A 19,960-nucleotide genomic window follows, 5' to 3' on the forward strand; every position below is an offset into this window, starting at 1 on the left:
GTGCTAGGGATTTGAACTCAGGTGCTCACTCCTGTGCAGTAGGCACTCCACCCACTGAGCCCCATAATAACCTATTTATCTACCAAAGCTCAACATCTCAAACTCAAGCAAATGAAGCCCTATTAAAGTCACCTGCCCTCTGTTCATTTGATTAATAATCAGAGTTTCTAAGGGTGAAGGTTCACTATTTACTGGGGTCATGCATGTTGCAGTGGCCTAGTAAAACCTGTCTTCGTACAGGTCCCTAGACTAAAGCTTGAATGTCAGGGAGAGTGAGTAGGGAAATCATACTCGAATGTTGTGGATCATAAATAGCATTAGAAAGAAAATGGGAAATGACTTGAAAATAGTGAATTCTTTTGCTAATTATGTTTTTGTTGTTGTTTTGTTTGTTTTTCATTTAGAGTCTGGTAGTATCCATTAATTCTGAGAAACAATGTTCCTATTTTGGCTTCTAGGAAAGAAAGTGGTTTAAGAAGAAAAAGTCTATCGGAAAATTAATTAGCAGAAGTTATTGTGGTAGGCGTCTGCAGTGCTGGTGAGGGTATAGAAATCATCACTTCATTGTGAGAAGCACTCCACTTACCCAACTTCCTGCTTCTGTCTTTCCTCTGCTGGGAAAATCGTTAAGAGTTTAAAGGGAGAGAAACGGAAACAGGTGAAGCCAAAGGTATAAGGATACAGTCCCTTCCGGGAAAGAGGATTTTGTGGCGGACCATTTCTCCCATGATGCATCCCACAGACCATATGTCCACTAGAACAGGAGAGAGGGCGTGAAGACAGAGGAGGAAAGCAAGGTTAACTGAGGTCACTGGCTCTGGGGACTGGAAGATAAGACTCTCACATTCCACCTAACGTGCCTGAATGTGAGTTAACATCCACATTGTGTTATCACGCAGGCTCTACAGTGAGCGCTCAAATTCATGTGTAAAACAGAGGACTATATGGATGCCCAAACTGCATCTTTACTGACAGGAGTTGGTGGTGTTCTGGACAGGAAAAGAACACTCACTAAACCAACAGTATCTCCAGGCAGGCATCAACTAAAGGTCTTGGAGACAGTTTTGATAGCATTTGCTAGATTCATCCATGTAGGGTGACTGTGTTCACTTCCTGTTTTGTGCAGTTGTGTGCAGTGGGCAGCAAGAGCATACCCTTTGTCCCAAATAAAAGTTCATTCAACCAAATCCGAGAGACTAGGAAATGGTTGGCGAGCTTTGTGGTGAGGGGCTGCAATTCCCGTGTTACAGGGCTGATTCTTCACCCAGAAATTATTCTTTAAGATAAGCATCAGCTCTAACTTCTATCTGAAATAGTTTGAAAAAACTGATAAATTAGCATCTGCACAAAGGGGATGTTGAAAAGTGAAAAATGTAGAAGAGGTGTTAAGACTCAAGTGCACGTTGTGTGTGTCCTGATCGTCCTGTTTGTTAACCAACACTCTCCTATGGACCTTAGCTCTCTCGCTGTTTCTCATGTATCAATGCCAAGGGGATTCTGAAACAGAAACATTGGGCAGAGTTGCTCCAAGGGGTGGAAGGAGGGGTGAGGTGCACGGGAGGGGCATGCCTGAAGCAGGACAAGCTGTTTTGTCTTCTGCATGATAACCACCCTCAGCTGAGACAGAACATGGCGCAAGGGTATGAGGCACACCTCTGTGCACAGAAGTGAAGGCTTTTCATTGTTCTGTAGACCTCTCAAATAAAGGAACAGGACTGATCACCTTCTGTCTGTGGGACAAAGATCTAAATACACAGACCAGGCGAACTCAGACTTCCAGGCTCTGTCCGTCCTCACCCCTCCCAGTTTTTGTGAGGCACAGTAATCATACTTAAGGGTAGTTGCTGCATGCACGCTGTGTATAATGATCAAATCAGGTAGTCAGCATATTCCAAACCGCACACATTTATCAATGCCTTGGCTTGGGTCATTCCAACTCTTCCCCTTAAAAAATACAATACATTATTGGTAACTCTGGTCTTCAGTTTTGGACTTCTCTCTAATTGAACCTCCTTGGGTTTCACTCGGGAGAAAGAGGAGGAGGGCTCCATTAACATAAGTCAGAAGGTGACACAGCTCTGGCAGTGGCTGTCCAAGTGAACCTGGCCTGCTTCAGGGCTGACAAAGACAGCAATGTAACAACGTCCACTAGACTGGAAGTATGCAAATGATTGCTCTTAACTTCAAAGGCTCACAAATGCCCTCTGTGGGAATTATACTCAAAACTGCCATAGTAGTTGTTTTGATGAAATGTGTGAAAATAGATCTCTAGAGATTAAACATATAAAACATAAAAACCGGCATTCAGGGCACATATACAAATCTAACTTCTCAGAATATTCGATATGGTTTTCAACATGACTCTTTTTAATAGGTATTCCAGACACAATGATAGATCACAAGGCTTTCTAAGACGTACTTTATAACCCTCTATTTTAATCAATCAAAAATTCAATTTGAATTTCAAATATCTTTCTGTGTCTTTCAACATGTTCATGTATATTCGACTGACTTTATTGTCAAAGAAATAATGTAAAATTTAATGTTTTTTTCCTTTATATGGCCTTTTGAATTTATTTAAGATTTACTAGATAGTACTACACTAAATATTACTTACAGAGGATTTGACATATGAACAAGAAGGTTATAGTTTGAATGATGCTAACTTGACTTGATCCAGGATTCTGTAATCTCTTTGTGCATCTTTTCTGAGGACCAGAGCTATTAACCTGAGATTTTACACAAAAGCCAAGAGTCGGGCAGTTAGCAGTGATTCTCCCTCTCTGAGGCCTGTGTGCCAGTCAGCAGCTGCTTGACTGCTTAGAGCGAGCCCAATTTGCAAGTCTTTTTTGCTATCACATTTTAGAGTTCCTGCAGCTAAGCCTGCCTCTCAGAAGCGCCCCTTCACATCCTTCACGCCCCATCCCGTCCCCCCAATGGTATCTAAGAGAACTCTGGAAATGAAGAGCAGGCAAGCTCCCTTTCAAAAGAAGTCATCTATGTTACAATCAGCATGCCTCTCGGTTTTCTAAAGCATGAAGCCTGCTTCGCTCTTCCGGAAACATCCCTACCGTTCTCCTTGTAGCCCATTCCCAGGATGACCTCAGGGGCTCTGTAATATCGCGTCACCACATACGGCGTCATCATGAAGCTTGTGCCCGCTGTCCTGGCCAGTCCGAAGTCAAGGATCTTCAATGTGCAATCAGACTTGACTACTATGTTACTGGGTTTTAAGTCCTGAAGACAGAAACAGGGAAGAAAGTGAAAGTATCTACAGGGACCGCAGTTTCTTCCCTAGCGCTACACAAACAGCCAGCCTGCCCCCGGGACCCTGTGTGAAGCACAGGACCACTGTGACGAAGCACAGGACCACTGTGACACGTCACAGGTAGTTTTGGATTTTTTTTTTTAAAAAAACTCCTAATGAAATATTTTAAGTTCAGAAGAAGATTTTACTGTCATTTTTATTATTTAGGCTCACATTGGTGAAAATAACACTTCTTGTCATCTCTTAGGTTTCTCTTTAGAACAACATAAACCTTTAAGGGTAAATGTCATTTCTAGGCCTGACAGGGGAATACATGGGGGCAGCTGTATTATTATAAAATCTTTGTATTTCCAGAAAGGAATTGGAAATGAGAGGTATTATTTCAGCTACTCATCCAACTCCCATTGTCAGTGGGCTAGGAAAACAAGACTCTTCAGAAGTTGACTTTCAGTGACCAAAAATATAAACTCAAATTCTCCCAGAGCACACATAGAAATCCCTTCTACACATCAGTCAGTCGGGTGCTAATTCTCCCCGAGAAGATAATTTAAAGCTGTTTTTCTCTCTTCTGCGGTACTCAGTACATTGCAGTTCTAAAGCAAGTGATCTTACCCTGTGGATAATTCCAGCAGAGTGGAGGTGCTTGATGCCGCACAACATCTGGTACAGCAAATAGGACATCCGCTCATGGTCTAATTCCATCTGAATCACCTGACACAAGTTGGCATCCATCAGTTCCATCACTAAGTAACTAGAAGGCAAATCCACAAATCCACAACCTTAGTTCCAGAAGAGAGATGTAGCATGACCTTCCAACACTGTTGGAATCCTGTACTTCGTCTATGTTTTATTGAACTTCCAAGCTCTGTGATTGCTTGCGAGAAGATGGGAAAATTCCAAGTATGCCATGATTGACAGCTGCAGCGACAACCCACAGGCAGAGAGCAGCGTCACTAATTAGCATGTGGTTCATGGCCATCTGTTCTCTCACCTTTATTGATCATTTTTCCTTATATTTCCCCAACGCTTTCCTAAGTATTATGATGACAAACAAGGGAAGGAATCAGGACAGGGGTTTCTAAAGTGTGCTGCAGCTGTGGAAGAAAAACTGTGCCCCGAATAACTGCCCCTCAGTCATTTTTTCACAAAATTAAAGACCCTGCAAAGACAGGTGGAAAAGAACAAAGAAAATTGCAGCATATTCTTTGTTAATGTTTCTCAAAAGGAACTGACCCATCCTGGAAACTCACAGAAACAATGAGCAAATAATTAATATGGCTTTCTTACTTTCCTGATATCCCAAGAGTGTGGAACAACAAACCATGTGGGCCAGAAGGAGGCAGGAGTGTCCTTCAGGAGGTCACACCACCCTGGACTCTGCACTGCAGACTGCTGCCTCCTTCCCTGGGTCCTGTCCCTTAGGTCTCTTCGATCTTTGCAAGGAATTTCATCCTTTTTGTTTCTATTACTATTATTTTTTCCATTCCCCTGGAGTTATCTGAGTGAGGGTGGGGCTCAACCTTCCTTCATTACTTCTCTTGTTTTATTACTTACACGTCTTGGAACTCCTCCAGCGTTTTCTGGGGTGTGAAAACATTTAATAAGCTAATAATCTGGAAGACAGAGCATGAAAGAGACAAAGAAAAGAAATAAGGCAGAAAGTTAATTATTTTTAAAGCATGAGTGTATTTATTCCCAGTGTAAGACTGTCAATAAAGAAAGCCATGATGGAAACAGAAAAGATGGGAAATTCTTCTGGACGGCCTCATAGGACAGAAAAGTGGAATCAGAGAGAACGCAAAACCTGTCTGAAGGCTACTAATGAAATTATAACGTCAATTCAGAGCCAGGACCAAGCCAGACAAGACCTATGCATTGTATTCCTTCTTGTGGCTTCGTGATCACACACAAGCTGCGAGGTGGTGAATCCACAAAGGGCAAAGTCACCAAGAGGAGAAAGACGAGGAAATCCTCACCAAAACCTTGAAGGGACCATTGTTCCTCCAAATGAAAAAGTCCCATCGTGTTTAAATACTGCCTCAACCAATATCCCTGTGCTATGGGTGGGGAGGTGTACTGTGCACAAAATTAACAATAAATTGGCAAAAAGCAAGTTGAAGAGTTAGCAAAATTCAGTCCTAACCATTTACTCTCTTATTTCAGTGATCTGGGGAATTATGTGATAAAGTAAATCAATCTAAAAACCCACATTTATCTCAATTCCACATAAATTATATGTATAAATAACCCCATATGTCTTCCCATTTAAATATTATACATCGGAGTGTCAGTAGAAATGAAAATATAAACAAATGAGGATATTCTACTTAAAATGCAGATGTGACTAGAAATCTACTTTACAAAAATCTTAGCTTGATAGTTAAACAACTCCAGGGCACAAACAAATTCAATGGCTTTTCATAAAGTTCGTAAGTGGCACTTGAACATATAAAGTCATCTAAATAACACAATTCTAAATAACTGGAAAATGTGCCATATTGTGGAATTTTTCATTGTTGTTGTTTGCATAAACTATTAAGAAAACGTCACAGAACATTCAACGCTTTTGTTAAACTTTTAAGATGCTTTTAATTCTGTATACTTAATAACAGCTCAGATGGAGCAAAGTATATGTACAATAGTTGTCACAGGGTCATCATTTACTTGTCTCATATCAAAGAAGTCTCATAAAGTAACATTTTATCACAGAGGTTTTCTTTTTTAGCCAAATTGGACTATACACAGGGAGCACAATTATACACACTTGCATGCATGCACCCTTTGAGGACTGGATAATACCAACTCCCATCATCAGGTGGTAAACTAGTCTACAAAGAGACATTACAAACCACTTTCAAAGCCCGTGTCTCCTGATACATTTCTTTGTCTGTGTTCTTATTTCCCATTTTCCTATAGGTTCATTTCATAACCTTCTTAGATATCTCTTTTGTATTTCACCTCAGTTCTTACCTCATAGATTTCAATTCTTTCTACCAACCCATTCAAAGATTGATTTATTCTATTTTGTTTTATTTTTGTTTTTTTCAAAAGGACAGGCTTTGAAGCCTGTCCTGGAACTATCTCTTGTAGACCAGGCTGGCCTTGAACTCACAGAGGCTGCCTCTGCCTCCCAAGTGCTGGGATTATAGGTGTGTCCCACCACTGCCCAGCTCTATTTATTTTATTTTATGTATATGAGTACTATGCTTAAATGTATGTCTGCACTGTGGGGATGTCTGATGACTTCAGAAGCTAAAGACTTCAGATTCCTTGAAACCAGAGTTACAGATAGCTCTGAGTGACCATGAGGATACAGGAATTAAACCCAGCTCCTTTGGAAGAGCATTCCATGTTCTTAACCATGGAGTTACATCTCCAGCCTCCTAAAGTCCCAGCTAGAAGTTCATTTGTTCCTGATGCAGTGCCGATCCCACTCGGCAAAAGCCCTATAAACAGTTCAACATCAGAATGAGGTCATCACAGATACCTCCACTTCCTTGTAGCATTTTCCAGTAGGAACCTGACTCGGTTGTTTTATTATCAAGTCCTGTGAGGCACAGACATGAGTCAGCACTTGTCACAACCCCGCAATCTCAACAATCATCACTTCCTGGAATTGAGTTATCTTCTAAATGGATTTTCCTATTATTAAAGGTTGAACGGGGTTGCTTCATTGTGTTTCTTCACTTTCCCCAGGATTAACAGAATTCCATATTCACATAGCCTTTCCTTTTGCTTTGAGTATCAATGAAGAACTACAGCTGGTCAGAGGGAAGTTCTCTCTTTGTTAAAAAGTATTTCTATAAGCTTGTAAGCATACATGCACAGACACATACATAAAAAGCAGGTAGCAGGACTGATATAAATTGTTATAGCAATTTAGAAATCTTTATTTTCCTTAAGGAGCAGTTGCTGTGAATTCCCTTTGTTGCAGTCAGCAGCAGGGCAAATACTCAACTGTTTTCTGCTACTACCAGACAATGCTGAAGGCAAACTAACTTCATGGCAAGGCTATTAGTCACTACAGTGGGAGTTCAAGGACGTGGTGCCAGTGTTAGCATCGCTCTGGAGGTAGCTTGTGAGGGAGAGAAAGATGATCATCTCTCAAAGCAGGAAGCTGGACAGTGTGTGGGCTCACACTGACATGTCACTCTCACGTGACATGAGAAATCTCAGAGGTATGATGAGCACTCCCTAGTCCTTTTAAAGGCAAGTCTCTGAAGACCCTAAGCCATCTGAAGGTTCCCTCTTCTGGAAGGATGAACCACCTTTCATATCACAGCACTGGAGACCAATCTTTTAACATGTGAGCATTTAGAAAACACAGTTGAAATACATCCAAACCACACCATGGGATATGCTTTTTATTCAAGTTGGCCAAGCAATTTGGAATTTCTCCATAAGATATTGCTCTCCAGGGTTTCTGTGGGAGCTCCTTCAGCCAACAGCCTTTAAGATACCAGCCCACTTGGGCGTGGTCTCTTAAACTATAAATGCAGCTGTAAGGTGTGCCCTCACCCTCTTGCTTCTGGCTGATAGATTCAGTTCCTGTTCCCCATTCATGCAGAGGACTGTGATCTAGGACTATTATACTTTATTATAGGTAATTCTGAATTAATGTGGGATTATTTTATAACTTCCATCATCACAGGGTCTGCAAGTATGATTAAGTAGATACAAATTCATGTGTGGAAATCTTTCTACACCATTGCTTCCCTACTTGCATCCGTATGTTGTTCTCTGCTCAGGGGTTTGTTTCATCCTCCTTCCTAACACAGTAATCTGCCACCCTGGTCATGTGACCAGTGTGCCACACAGCAAGAGACTTCATGGCTTTTATACAGTGTCTCTTCTTAAGAGTCAGTTTCCCATAACCTCTGGATTCCTTCTAGATGTCTCATGCTCTTTGCATGGCCATGTCAGTGATGAGTCATGAGCCCTTCCTGCTCTGCCTATCCCATCACATCCCACAGGGATCAGCCTTTTGAAATGCTTCTGCCTCTTTTATGGAGCCTTCCCTTTCATAGAAAACCCAGGCTCCTCTGGGAGGAAATTGCTCTGGTTCTCCTCCTTTGTAATCCTCAACAGTCTTAACTATCTAGAAGTCTGTCCAGCACATTAAATGTAATTAATCCAAAAGAGTGAATTCAGGTGTCATTGGCCCCAAACAACTCAACAGGATACAAATGATCTGATTTAAAGGTCACATGAGGGGCGCACCAGAGGAAGGGATAGAGAAAGAGGAAGCAGGAGAGAAGAGATGGAGGGAAAGAGACAGAGAGACAGAGAGGGGAGAGAGAGAGAGAGAGAGAGAGAGAGAGAGAGAGAGAGAGAGAGAGAGAGAGAGAAGGTCATTCTGTCATGGGAGTAGAGCAATAGAGCGAGAAAGTCACTATCATTGTATTATAAATCTCTTTCTACCAAACACACATTTGCCGCTTACTGCTCTGGTAGTTGATCATTTGTTGTATGATCTCACTTACAAAATACAATGATAATTTCATATATGTTGTGTCTATTTATATTTCAGGACTTAGCATGAACAAGTGATAGCTGCTATTTTTGTTTTATTCTTAAAGATATATAATTTATTACATATTTGTGCATTAGAAAATGTGCCTCATAAACTTGTTATGAGTTATGAATCATCACCATCAGGTTAAATAATTTTCCTTGATTTCTCCTTACAAAGAAGAGACAGGGCTCAAGGATGAAGGTCCTCCCCTGAGATTTAGGAAGCATGGCCTCTGAAGCGATAGTTGCTGCCACCTGGATGCACTAAGGAAAGGCTCTGGGTGGTCCCTGCTCTGAAGAGCTTTCCATGTGTGTGCACCTGCCGCTTCCCAAGCCCTCAGCAGCTGAAGCTCCTGCCTGACTCCAGCTGAAGCACACAGCAGACAAAACAGCGACTGAGAATCTTCTGCCTTTTATTATGAACTTATGCTTTGTCCTGTAAGATTTCCCTGTGAGTTGTGTCTGTTTAGGAGCTTTAGCTTGATTGAAAAGCATGAGGCTCCTGGGTTAATTTTGAGCATGACGACCAAATAAGGTTAATTTCATAACAGGGACAGAATACCAGTCACATTCATCTCCTCCATGCCATATGGCTTTTGGATAATTTTTTTAAGTAGGAAGCTACCATGAGGACAATTAAACCAAATGCAGCATATGGGCAAAATAAACAACCTCAAGATACAGACGACAAAGCAAGCTTCCCTCCTGGAGCGGCGCTGGTGTTCTTCCTCTTGTCTCACAACCTCCTGCGGCCAGGGGTTCAAAACTAACATGGAAACTCACGTTTTTATGGTTCACACACTTCATGAGGACCAGCTCCCGGTAAGCTCTCTTGGCATGAGTTTGGTTCTGGAAGGGTCGGCTGAGCTTCTTAATGGCCACATTTCTGTCGAGGACAGCATCGTATGCAGCACTGTCAAGATTCAAAAGCAGTCCAGACTTCAGCACACAGCACAGACAAGGAAGATGGCACTCTGGAATCCCACCTAATGCTTTTAGTTTATATGCCAATAAAATCATTAGGAAAGGTGTGAAAGACCAGAACAAGATGGGGAGAGAAGTGGGGAGCAGATGGGACAGGGAAGAGGAAGAAGAAGGGATGGAACATTCAGAATGCAGCTTCAAATGACATCCGTGAACTGCAGATCAAGAGACAAAAGCCAACTACTCAAATTTTCCTCAGGGCACATGAGAATAATAAGTCATTCCATCTATTGGAGCTTGAATTTCCCATCTATCAATATACTATGTAGACAAACTCTATCTGTGATAGACTGGGGGTACTTTTAGGTGTACATCTGTTCTTCCCCCAGTTACAAGATCCAGCTTTTACAATCTGATGATAAATTCATGAAAGCATCGGTTGATCACTCACAGAGCACATTCGTGCACTCGAACAAGGCTCAAAGTACGCCACACCATCAGAAGACGCTCTTCCAGCAAACAGCTGACGCTCAGTACCAAGAGAGGAGTAAATGCTACGAACCTGGGAATCCTTCAGTCGGCCAACAATGGTAAATTAGCATGCTTTTAAAAAGCAACCTCAACAGGACCATCCCTCACATGGTCAAAGTGTACTTCTAGAGGTCAAAGAAAGTAGGAGGGGCCGTCTTGCTTCTGTATCTCATGGTACACCCATAAAATGCTGGTGTTGCATACCAGAAACATTGCGCTTTCCTGGTTTTGCCCAGTTGGCTGGACGAATACGCAAACCAGAATCTCCAAATTTAATCTGTTAAATTTATAGATTTGTTGACAACTTAGGGCTCAATTGAACCAAAACCCAAAGAAGAGTGTGGCTTTCTCTATCGATGTGAAGTATACTGTTAGGTAATGAGAGGCTTGCGGGGTGACTTGGATGTAGCTTTCTATTGTGCCTAGTGCATTCCTCCATCTAATCTTTAATTTTCTGTAAAATATCTCCATCAGATGCTTGGGTTTTTTTTCTGCTTATGTTACTTCAAATATCACATCTCACTAAGAGCAAGCCAGATCATTCTGTTAGTGGGCAGCTTTGAGAGTAGAAATACCATGATTCTAACAAAGATAGTCGTCTCTCCATGGTTACCAATGACTTCTGTTGGCCCTGCCTTCAAGGATAACCCATATAAAGTATGCCCCTTTGTTATGATAAACCATTGAGTCTGAAATCCTTCAAAGGACCAAGTGAATCTCGGAAAGTCAGCTTTCATTACTTCCCCCAAAGTCTGTTCTTCCGTCACAAATATCACCAATGTCCTCATGCCATTTGTCACAGCACAGCTTCAAGTCCCATCTCCATCTGTGCTGCTTCCTCTGAATATACTCCAGTCTATCAATACTCTCAGAACATGTGGTCCCAGACTAAAGAAAGCAATGCTACCCTGAAGTGTCAGTGAAATCTAGGGTAGGGCTACCAACCCTTCCATACATTCACACGCTCATTCTGTGCTCCTACCACATTGTTGCTGAAGCTATCTACCCCCATGTCTCTGAGGATGATATCTAGGGACCCACTTTGCACTATGTTGCTTTAAAGCGGAAAGAAAAAAGATGCAGGCTGCTGAGATGGCTTCTCAGACAAAGGAAGGAAATTGCTGCCAAGCCTGATGACACTGGTTTGAATGCTGGGATCTGCATGGTGGAAAAAGAAAACCAGCGCAAGCCAGTTGTCTTCCAACCTCTACCTGCTTGCCCATCCCACACAAAGTTAGCTAATGGAAACATTTTAAAGGTGCTTTTTAAACCGTCATGTTACATATGTTAGTATTTGAACCCCACTGTAGTACCTGGTACTTTTATCCCAGCAATGAGAGCAGAGGGAGAGGAAGGTGTCAGGCGGGCTGGCGTCTAACAGTGCAGAGGGATGATGGACTTGTAAGTACAAGACTCAGGTTTCCTTCTCAAGAGAAGACAAGTGATAGCAGCTACAGGAACTGATCACTCACTTTAAAGAAAGTCCTGCCGACGGTGGGCCAAGCCCTGAGGTCCCAGGGAATAACTGATAAAATGCCAATGCCTGGGTTTTTGGCAAGCAGACCACTGGTCAGTTTCTCCCGACTCTGGGTTGCACTCTCCCTACCTCTGCCAGCTCTTCCTTGATACGGTTTTTGCTAAGAATCTAAGCCTGCTCCTCACCAATCTGTACTCACGACTGTTTCTGCACACTCACACCAGAGGCCAAACAGCCTGACTGGCTCGTCTGAAGAAGTGAAGGAGTTAGCTGCAGTGTCCTGGCTAGTGTGAACACCCAGCAAACAATACTTTGTGCTACTCTCAAAAATCAGTGTTCTTGTTGGGCTTATTACACAACACAGTCAGGATAAACTATGAATTGTTACCTCATGTGTGATAACTAGCTGTAAGAACACCAATTAGCAGCTTCTAGTCTTTCTGTTATTTATAAATTAATTTAATAACCATGCTGCTTTGATGATGATTCTGAAGTTCATCTCATGACACAGGCAACTAAGAAGAAATATTACTAAAAATCTAGATACGCTGTAACCACACAGATGTCTGACTTTGACCATTAATACGCTGGTTTATGTTTCTAATGAAACAATGCTCACCTCATGGTCTCTTAAAGGCACACATACAAGCTATCTCTTCTAACCAAGGTCAAGTTTAGTTGGTGTCCTATCCAATCTCTTTTCCCCACCAGAATAAGAGTCTTGCCCGTCTATAGTTGTGTGAAATACCGTGAGTTGTCTTATTGGATATTATTTGACCCTTTTGTATAACATTCTTGTGTGACAGAAACCTCAAAGTTAAATTTCCAGTCCTGACCCATTTGTAGCTAGCAGTCTGGATTCCAACAGGTCCTGTAGAGGTCCCGAAAGTCTTGTTAGGTAGAGCCAGGGTAGTAACCATCTTCTGCCACTCTTTGGTTGGCAGAAGATGTGTATGCTTGTTTCTCTGAGGCAGAGATTGGTGCTATTCTCCACATTTTAGGCTGGCAGGAGGTAGCAGTGACCTTCAGGGCCCAGCCCCTTATCCCTGACATGGTGCAGCCATGACAGCAACACCTACAGGACAGGCTCCCAGCTCAAGGTTCTCTAATTTCAGAGATGTGTGTGTGTGTTCTGACAACTTGATGGTTCTGGGGTTTCCCAGAGTTGAGAGCGCCCTAGGGATTCAGCTCTCCGGTGCCCAGGAAACCTTTCAGAGGCCCAGACAGGAATCTGCTTCTCGGGATTTCCATTAATTGAACAAGCACACAGTTTATTGTGTTGAACTACGTCTGCCAAAAATATTTCTCTCTCCTTCCTTGTACCCAGGCAAGCACTATAAAAAACCCCATAATCTTCAGCTGCTTTGTGGTTGCTGGCCGGGGTCTAACAAATACACCTGCAGACAGGCATTGTTAATGCTGCACAGTTAAACTGTTGTCTGGAGGTTTTCGTTTCCTATAAGGTCATTTTTAATTCATGATCATGCAATCTTCCCCCCCCACACACACACACTTGTCTATGTAGATAAAAGTAAAAGCATATCTTTAAGGAGATTTTCCAACTACTTTCTAGAATATTTGCTGAAGAACTATAAACAACATGGACATAAGATACTGATACAGGTTTCAAGAAGTGAAGAGTGGAGAGGCACTGGCTTTCCAATGACAACGTTTACAGCGTTCTCTCCAATCAGAGCTTTACCTTGATGAAATGATAATCCTTCCAAATTAGGATGTTCATTTGAACTCACAGGATGTACACACACACACACCACACACACCACACACACAGCACATGTATAGAGAAGAAGGAAGAAGAAAAGGGAAAGGAAAGGGGAAGAGATCTTTATGTCAAATAAAAAAAATTAATCAAAATTGAGAATATTATTAATTTATCCAATTTTTTCCTTAGTCCCTTGAGTAATCTTCGTTGAATACCTGCATTCCATGTTTCAATATTTTAATTTCATATGTTATTTTGAAAACCCAGAATTTCACGAACACAAAAAATCATTTAAAAAAACTGACCATTTCAGAAAAACACCAGTGAAATGATAGTGATGTGGGAAGTTCTGTGTATGTGTTGCTTTGACTGGCTAATGAAAAGAGTTGTTTCGGCCAATGGCTTAGCAAAGTAAAGCCAGATTGGAAATCTGAGCAGAGATATAGAGTAAGTAGGTGGAGTCAAGGAGATGCCATGTAGCTGCTGAAGGAGAGAGAAGCTACTGGAACCTTACCGGTAGGTCACAGCCTCTTGATGATACACAGATTAGTAGCAATAGGTTAATTTAAGATATAAGAGCTAGCTAGGAATATGCCTAATTCATTTGCCAAGCATTGTTATAATTAATATAGTTTCTGTGTGATTATTCAGGTCTGGGCAGCCAGGAAATGAACAAGTAGTCTACAGTTACAGAATATTACATGCAGAAAGATCACTAAATTTATTGTTAAAACTAATGAGGATATACAAACAATAATTATGCTTGAATTATTTTTTAAATGTCTAAATTATCAATATAAAATTAATTCATGCTTTTATGTTTTAAGAATCTTTATTTGCAGTGAATTTCAACAGCACTAATTTTGCCTCTGCTAATACACATCAATGCACCCATTCATTGTCAAAATTCCCTACATGAAAAAGAATGACATCAGCCCTCCATTCATGGCCACTGTATTCTGGCTGGAGTGTTTTGTTCATTATCCACAAATGGATGAGAACCCGCACTTCTCTCAGGCCTGAGACTCTTTTCTCACCTTTACCCATTTCTTAACAACAGAATCCAAAGGGTGAGTAGACTTGAGTATTTTGTATTAGCGTGGATGCACATTAGTGCTTAGAAGCTGTCAGAACCCACTAAAGAGGGTGCATCAAAGGCACCATCTTTCCTCTCAAAATCAGCTTGCAGTGAAGGTATGCTGCGTCTAAAATAACCAAAGCTGGGAAGGCACTCTTGCGGCTCACGCGTTGGTACTATTTCTTGATATCTGTAAAACTGATGCATTAAGCGAGCCACAGGAACTGCAAATGGTTTCCGCATACAGGATGTGGAACCATGAAAAGAATCAGCCAAACGCACAGTGCAAGGGACAGCTTTATCTTCCCGGAGCCACCTTAGCATGCTTCTGACTCTGTGCCTTCTGTCTGCTAATGTGATGTTGCTAACTGTGAAGGACTCCAACATCCCCAGACTCCAAAACATGGGTATTAGATATCACTTATGTCCTAGATGCATTTCTGTGGTTACGTTCATCTTTTAGGCTGGTGTTGATAAAGCTGGTGTTTGTGTGGTTCTGTTTTGTAGCAGGTGATTTGTATCATGATTGTGATAGCTCACCATCCTTTTCCTTTGATTGTGTCTTCAATACCTTTATGTGTGCTTATTTAAGTGCCTCAGGTCCTGAAGGAATTAGCTCTGCGTCCTCCAAACGTTTATTGCAGGGAACTGTGTTCACTGCTATGAGATACTTACTGTGAAAGTGCTGATTACTTTAGGAAAAGATACAGAGTAACTTAAAATGTAATCTTTTACATAATCTAAGCAGCGTGTATCAGCATCACACTGTTGCAGGAGATACTAAGTATTTTACCTTTACCCAAGATCTGTTCCTCAAAAGTTCTAACTCATGTGTATAACTGGACCCAATCTCTAATTGGATGTCTTGGTAATATCACAGAATTAACAGGCTCCTAACTTTATAAAGTTTAACGTTAAACTGCTCTCTTGAAGTCTTCAGGGCTGCTTGTTTGTATATGGGAGTCATCTTGATTTTTATCCCCTTATCTCTTGCCCATATCCACTCCAGACAGAAGCCTGTTCTCTTTCAAATGTGTTTCCTTTTTAAAAATATGATTTTATTAATTCTTTGAGACTATCATACCTGAATACCGATCATATTCCCTACTCTTCCTCCTAACCCCTTCCAGATCCATCTTCCCCCATTCCTTCCAACTTCATGTCCTCTTTCTAATTATTAATTTTTAATATCCATCCGGTACATTTTCTGCTGCATTTATGTTGTAGGCTTGGAGCCATCTACTAGAACATGATTGACATACCAGGGGCCACACCCTTAAAACGGACTCTACCTATATCAACTGACAATAGCTCCTCAGCTATTTGAGGGGTGCCATCAAGACCCCTGGCCAATCCAGGTTGGAATATTTACTAGGTTACTCTTGTGTAGGTCTTGTGGAGGGAAGCACAGCTGCTGTGGATTCATGAGCATGGTGGCCCTGTCATGTCCAGAAGGTACTGTTTCACCTGATGCTTCTGGCCTTCTGGCCCTTACATCCTTTCAACCCCTCTTCAGTCCCCCTCTTCCCTTCGGGTGTCCCTGAGACTTGGGAGGAGGGAGTGGGATGCAGATGTTCCACTTCAGCTGAGTGTTGTACCAACACTTGGTCTTAGTAGATCTAAATTAGACATGTCCGCCTAGCTACTTTGTGTCTGAAAATCCAGAGCATTCTATTCATGACACTGAAATGGAAAATGTCTGGAGTAACACCACACAAACGAATAAGAAAATGCACTCCATGACGTTGTAAGAAGAATAAGATTAGCTTAGCTTTTCAAATCCCACCTCATTGCTTGATTATTGCAAAGGATTGCAACAGCCTCATCCTTTTTGCTGTTTTACATGGAGGCCATAAGTTCATGTCTGGGATATAGCTGGCACTAAAAAGACAAATGTTCTAATGGCTGAGATACTCTCAGCAGTAAAGCAGAGGGCATTCCTAGTTCTCAGAATTCTATGACCATGCCTTTTCTTAGTTCCCAAACCTACAGTGCCAGTTTTGCTCAAGTTACCACATTTCACTTCCTGGCCCCATAGCTTGTAACAATATCATAGTGCAAAACGACATCCAGTCCAACTTTAAAAGTTCCCAGAGTCTATCAGTCTGAAGACTGTTTAAAAGTTCAAAGCTCAAAGTCTCTTCTGAGATTCATGGCACTCTCTTAACTAAATTCTCATCGATAATGGCACTGGGACCTGCTTCTACTGCATGTACTGGCTTTTTGGGACCCTAGTCTATTTGGATACACACCTTCCTAGGCCTGGATGGAGGGGGAGGGCCTTGGACTTCCCAAAGTCTTCCATATTGCTCCACAAAGAACATACTTCAGATGGCCACAGCAATATCCCAGTCCCTGGTACCAACTTCTGTCTTAGTCACTGTTATATTGTTATAAAGAGACACCATATAGCTAAGTCACTGTTACATTGTTATAAAGAGACACCATATAGCTAAGTCACTGTTATATTGTTATAAAGAGACACCATTTGGCTTATTGCAGCATTTCTCAATTTAAGTAATCCTCAGCTCTGGAATTAGGATTCTTTGCAAAAAAAAAAAAAATTATAAGCCGGGAGGTGGTGGCGCACACCTGTAATCCCAGCACTTGGGAGGCAGAGACAGGTGGATCTCTGTGAGTTCAAGGCCAGCCTGGTCTGCCAAGGGAGTTCCAGGACAGGCTCCAAAGCTACAGAGAAACCCTGTCTCGAAAAACCAAAAAAAAAAAAAATTATATAAAATTATGAGTACTTAGGCTAGGGAAACAGTGGTTTTAGTGCATATGGTGATGTTCTAAAATAGTCACACATTTCTGAAACAACAAAATGTAAGTTTAATTATAACTGAGTTCTAAGGGCATTTTTCAACTCATTTCTTTTTAAAGTTCTTAACACCTTACTTGTATAAGCTCATTCTCACTAAACACATATAAAATAAGTACTGTTTTAGTGTTGTTTTTTACTGCCTTTACAACTTCAAAATAAAAGAGAAAATATTTTATTGAAAATATAAATAAGTAAATACATTTGAGAAATTAAGGAGCAATTTATATCATGTAACTTCACTGATATGAGACTTCATAGTATTTCTAAAACCTACTAGAATTTTCTACATTCTCTTAATAGTCCCCATTGTATGTGTGTGTGTGTGTGTGTGTGTGTGTGTGTGTGTGTGTGTTTGAAGGTATACATTGAAATTTATTTGCATAACTACCTAAGATATGATACCTATTAAATAGGAATGCTGATTTTATCCCAAACATAACCCTCCTCTTTTCCCTTATTTCTGTAGATTCATGTCATTAGCATATTTAGTACCCCAACATTCTAATTTTTCATATTGGAAATAAATTGGCAATGAACACTAGTAAGCACCAAAGGGGAAGCAGATTAACAGAAGTACTTTTTGGAGAAGTTTGGAAGTCAAGCACTCAAAAATATAAAATAAATGAATCTTCTAAAAAGCTGGAAGAATATTCAGTCAGAAAAAATACTAGAGAAAGACACGGTTAGAAGACAGTCCATGTTCATTGGATAAATGGAGAGAGAACTAGCACTTTTGTTGGTTTGGGTTTTTTTGGTTTGGGGTTTTTTTTATATTTTGTTTTTTGGGGTTTTTTATGGTTTTTTGAGGCAGGGTTTCTCTGTAGTTTTGGTGCCTGTCCTGGAACTAGCTCTTGTAGACCAGGCTGGCCTCGAACTCACAGAGATCCACCTGCCTCTGCCTCCCAAGTGCTGGGATTAAAGGCAATATGGCTTCTTTTGTTAACAGTTCTGGCTGTCCTGGAACTCACTCTGTAGGCCAGACTAGTGGATGGGAAGTGGATAGGAAATACAAGAATGCTGAAGGGTTACTATGACGACTAGGGAATTCTACTTGTGATGTGCACTGAAGTGGGTAGAGATACAAATCCAGGGCTACTTTAGTGGGAAAAGCACTGCACCACCCTACCAGACACGGGAGATTAGCGGGGCTCCAACGACAGCACCTGCGGGATGGACTGGTGGGAGGTTTGTGGCTAGTATTTCATCTAGGTTTCTGATTATGAAATAAAAAACGGAGTTAGAGGGTATATGAAGGAGTGTTGTACTTTTGAGGAGAGGTGAGCAGATGACGCTGTCACTGTAGGATGGTGAGAATGGGAAAGGACCAGAGCTCCAGAGCAGCGGCACAGGCGCACAGCCTGTCTGGTACAGTGCTGTTATTGGCCATGAGCTCTCTCTCCAGCATCCTTCTGCTAAGCCAGTGGATCTATTATTCAAAGAGATTTACTGGCTTGGGCTGTCCCCAGCCTGTGACCTCCTGCCTGGGCTCCCAGGTGGCTGGGGTCACTGGTGTGTGCCATTGTAACTCCCGTGAGAAACTGGATTTAATCAGGATTTGAGTTTTGTGGGGAAGAAAGACAGAAAGGCAATGAAAGTCTATATATGGAAAGATTATAATATGATTTTCAGGGTAAAATAGATCATGGAAGATTGTATATTGTAGGTCCTTGTGAGGTCATAGGACTATTGAAAATAAGGTATCACCTCCTACAAAAGGCATTACTATCAGAAACAAAATTCAAGGGAATTGAGATGAATTAGCTTCATTTTAAAATAACACCCATACACAAGGCCTTGTGGATTTTTTGGTTGCCTTTGTTGTCTTTATCATCTGGCTAACAGGCACACAGAAAAGAGTCAAGGAGAAAGGTAGACAATAACGGATGTGAAGAATTATCATAGCAGGATGTGAGACTGAATTTAAGGATTTAATAGAACCCAAACTGGCCTGCAAAACCACTCTATCCATTCTGAAAAGCTCACTTAGGCAAGGCCTACTTCACAGGAATTTATCTCAGCAGCTGGACTAGCTGCTGGATTTTCCAAACAAGAACAATAATTCTCCCTCAGTCTCTATGACAAAACACAGTTTTATTAAAGTTTTGAGGTAGGAAAAACAGGCCCCATGAGTTTATGATCAAATTACCAGCAGTATGTGGTGCCAGAAATGCAATTAGCCAATGATTCCTATATAAATCCTGTTGATGGGTCAGTAAGTGACGTGAAATGTTGATGTTAAAGACTGTTCTAGTTGATGCTAAAGATTCTGAAGCCGTGTTATTTATGAGACAAAACAAAGAACATTTTACATGAATTCTGACACACACTATCCAAGTACCACATTTAAATTATGAAGTAGGGCTTCAAAATACCAACATGGGAAACACAACCAATCACACTGCAAGGCACTACATTCAAATGTATTAGATCAGAATCCCCGGATGAGCTCAAAAGAGCTTTAACCTGGAACTGAACCCCAAATCTGTGATTCCCTCTCTGCCTGTACTCAGAAGGTTAATGCTGTCCTAGTAACAAGGTATCACATGAGTTAAGTCAACCTCTGGGATACACTGAAATGTACGAGGTCTGAATGGGATCATCAAATGGACTCAACTGAATAT

The 19,960-nt window shown here is 41.3% G+C and overlaps 1 protein-coding gene across 5 annotated transcripts in view; it reads right to left on the reverse strand.

Moving 5' to 3' along the window:
• Positions 1-19,960, reverse strand: part of Mapk10 (mitogen-activated protein kinase 10) — a 297,033-nt gene that overhangs the window by 72,963 nt on the left and 204,110 nt on the right. For all 5 annotated transcript variants that reach the window (XM_013350889.2, XM_013350890.2, XM_026785125.1 and 2 more), the window contains 5 exons: positions 9,566-9,695; positions 4,823-4,881; positions 3,881-4,019; positions 3,072-3,237; positions 683-754 (listed from right to left, as the gene is read on the reverse strand). In XM_013350889.2, the coding sequence (XP_013206343.1) occupies positions 683-754; positions 3,072-3,237; positions 3,881-4,019; positions 4,823-4,881; positions 9,566-9,695 (566 nt within the window). The remainder of the gene's footprint in view (positions 1-682; positions 755-3,071; positions 3,238-3,880; positions 4,020-4,822; positions 4,882-9,565; positions 9,696-19,960) is intronic.

This window comes from Microtus ochrogaster, linkage group LG1, assembly GCF_000317375.1.
Source record: "Microtus ochrogaster isolate Prairie Vole_2 linkage group LG1, MicOch1.0, whole genome shotgun sequence".
NCBI lineage: Eukaryota > Metazoa > Chordata > Mammalia > Rodentia > Cricetidae > Microtus > Microtus ochrogaster.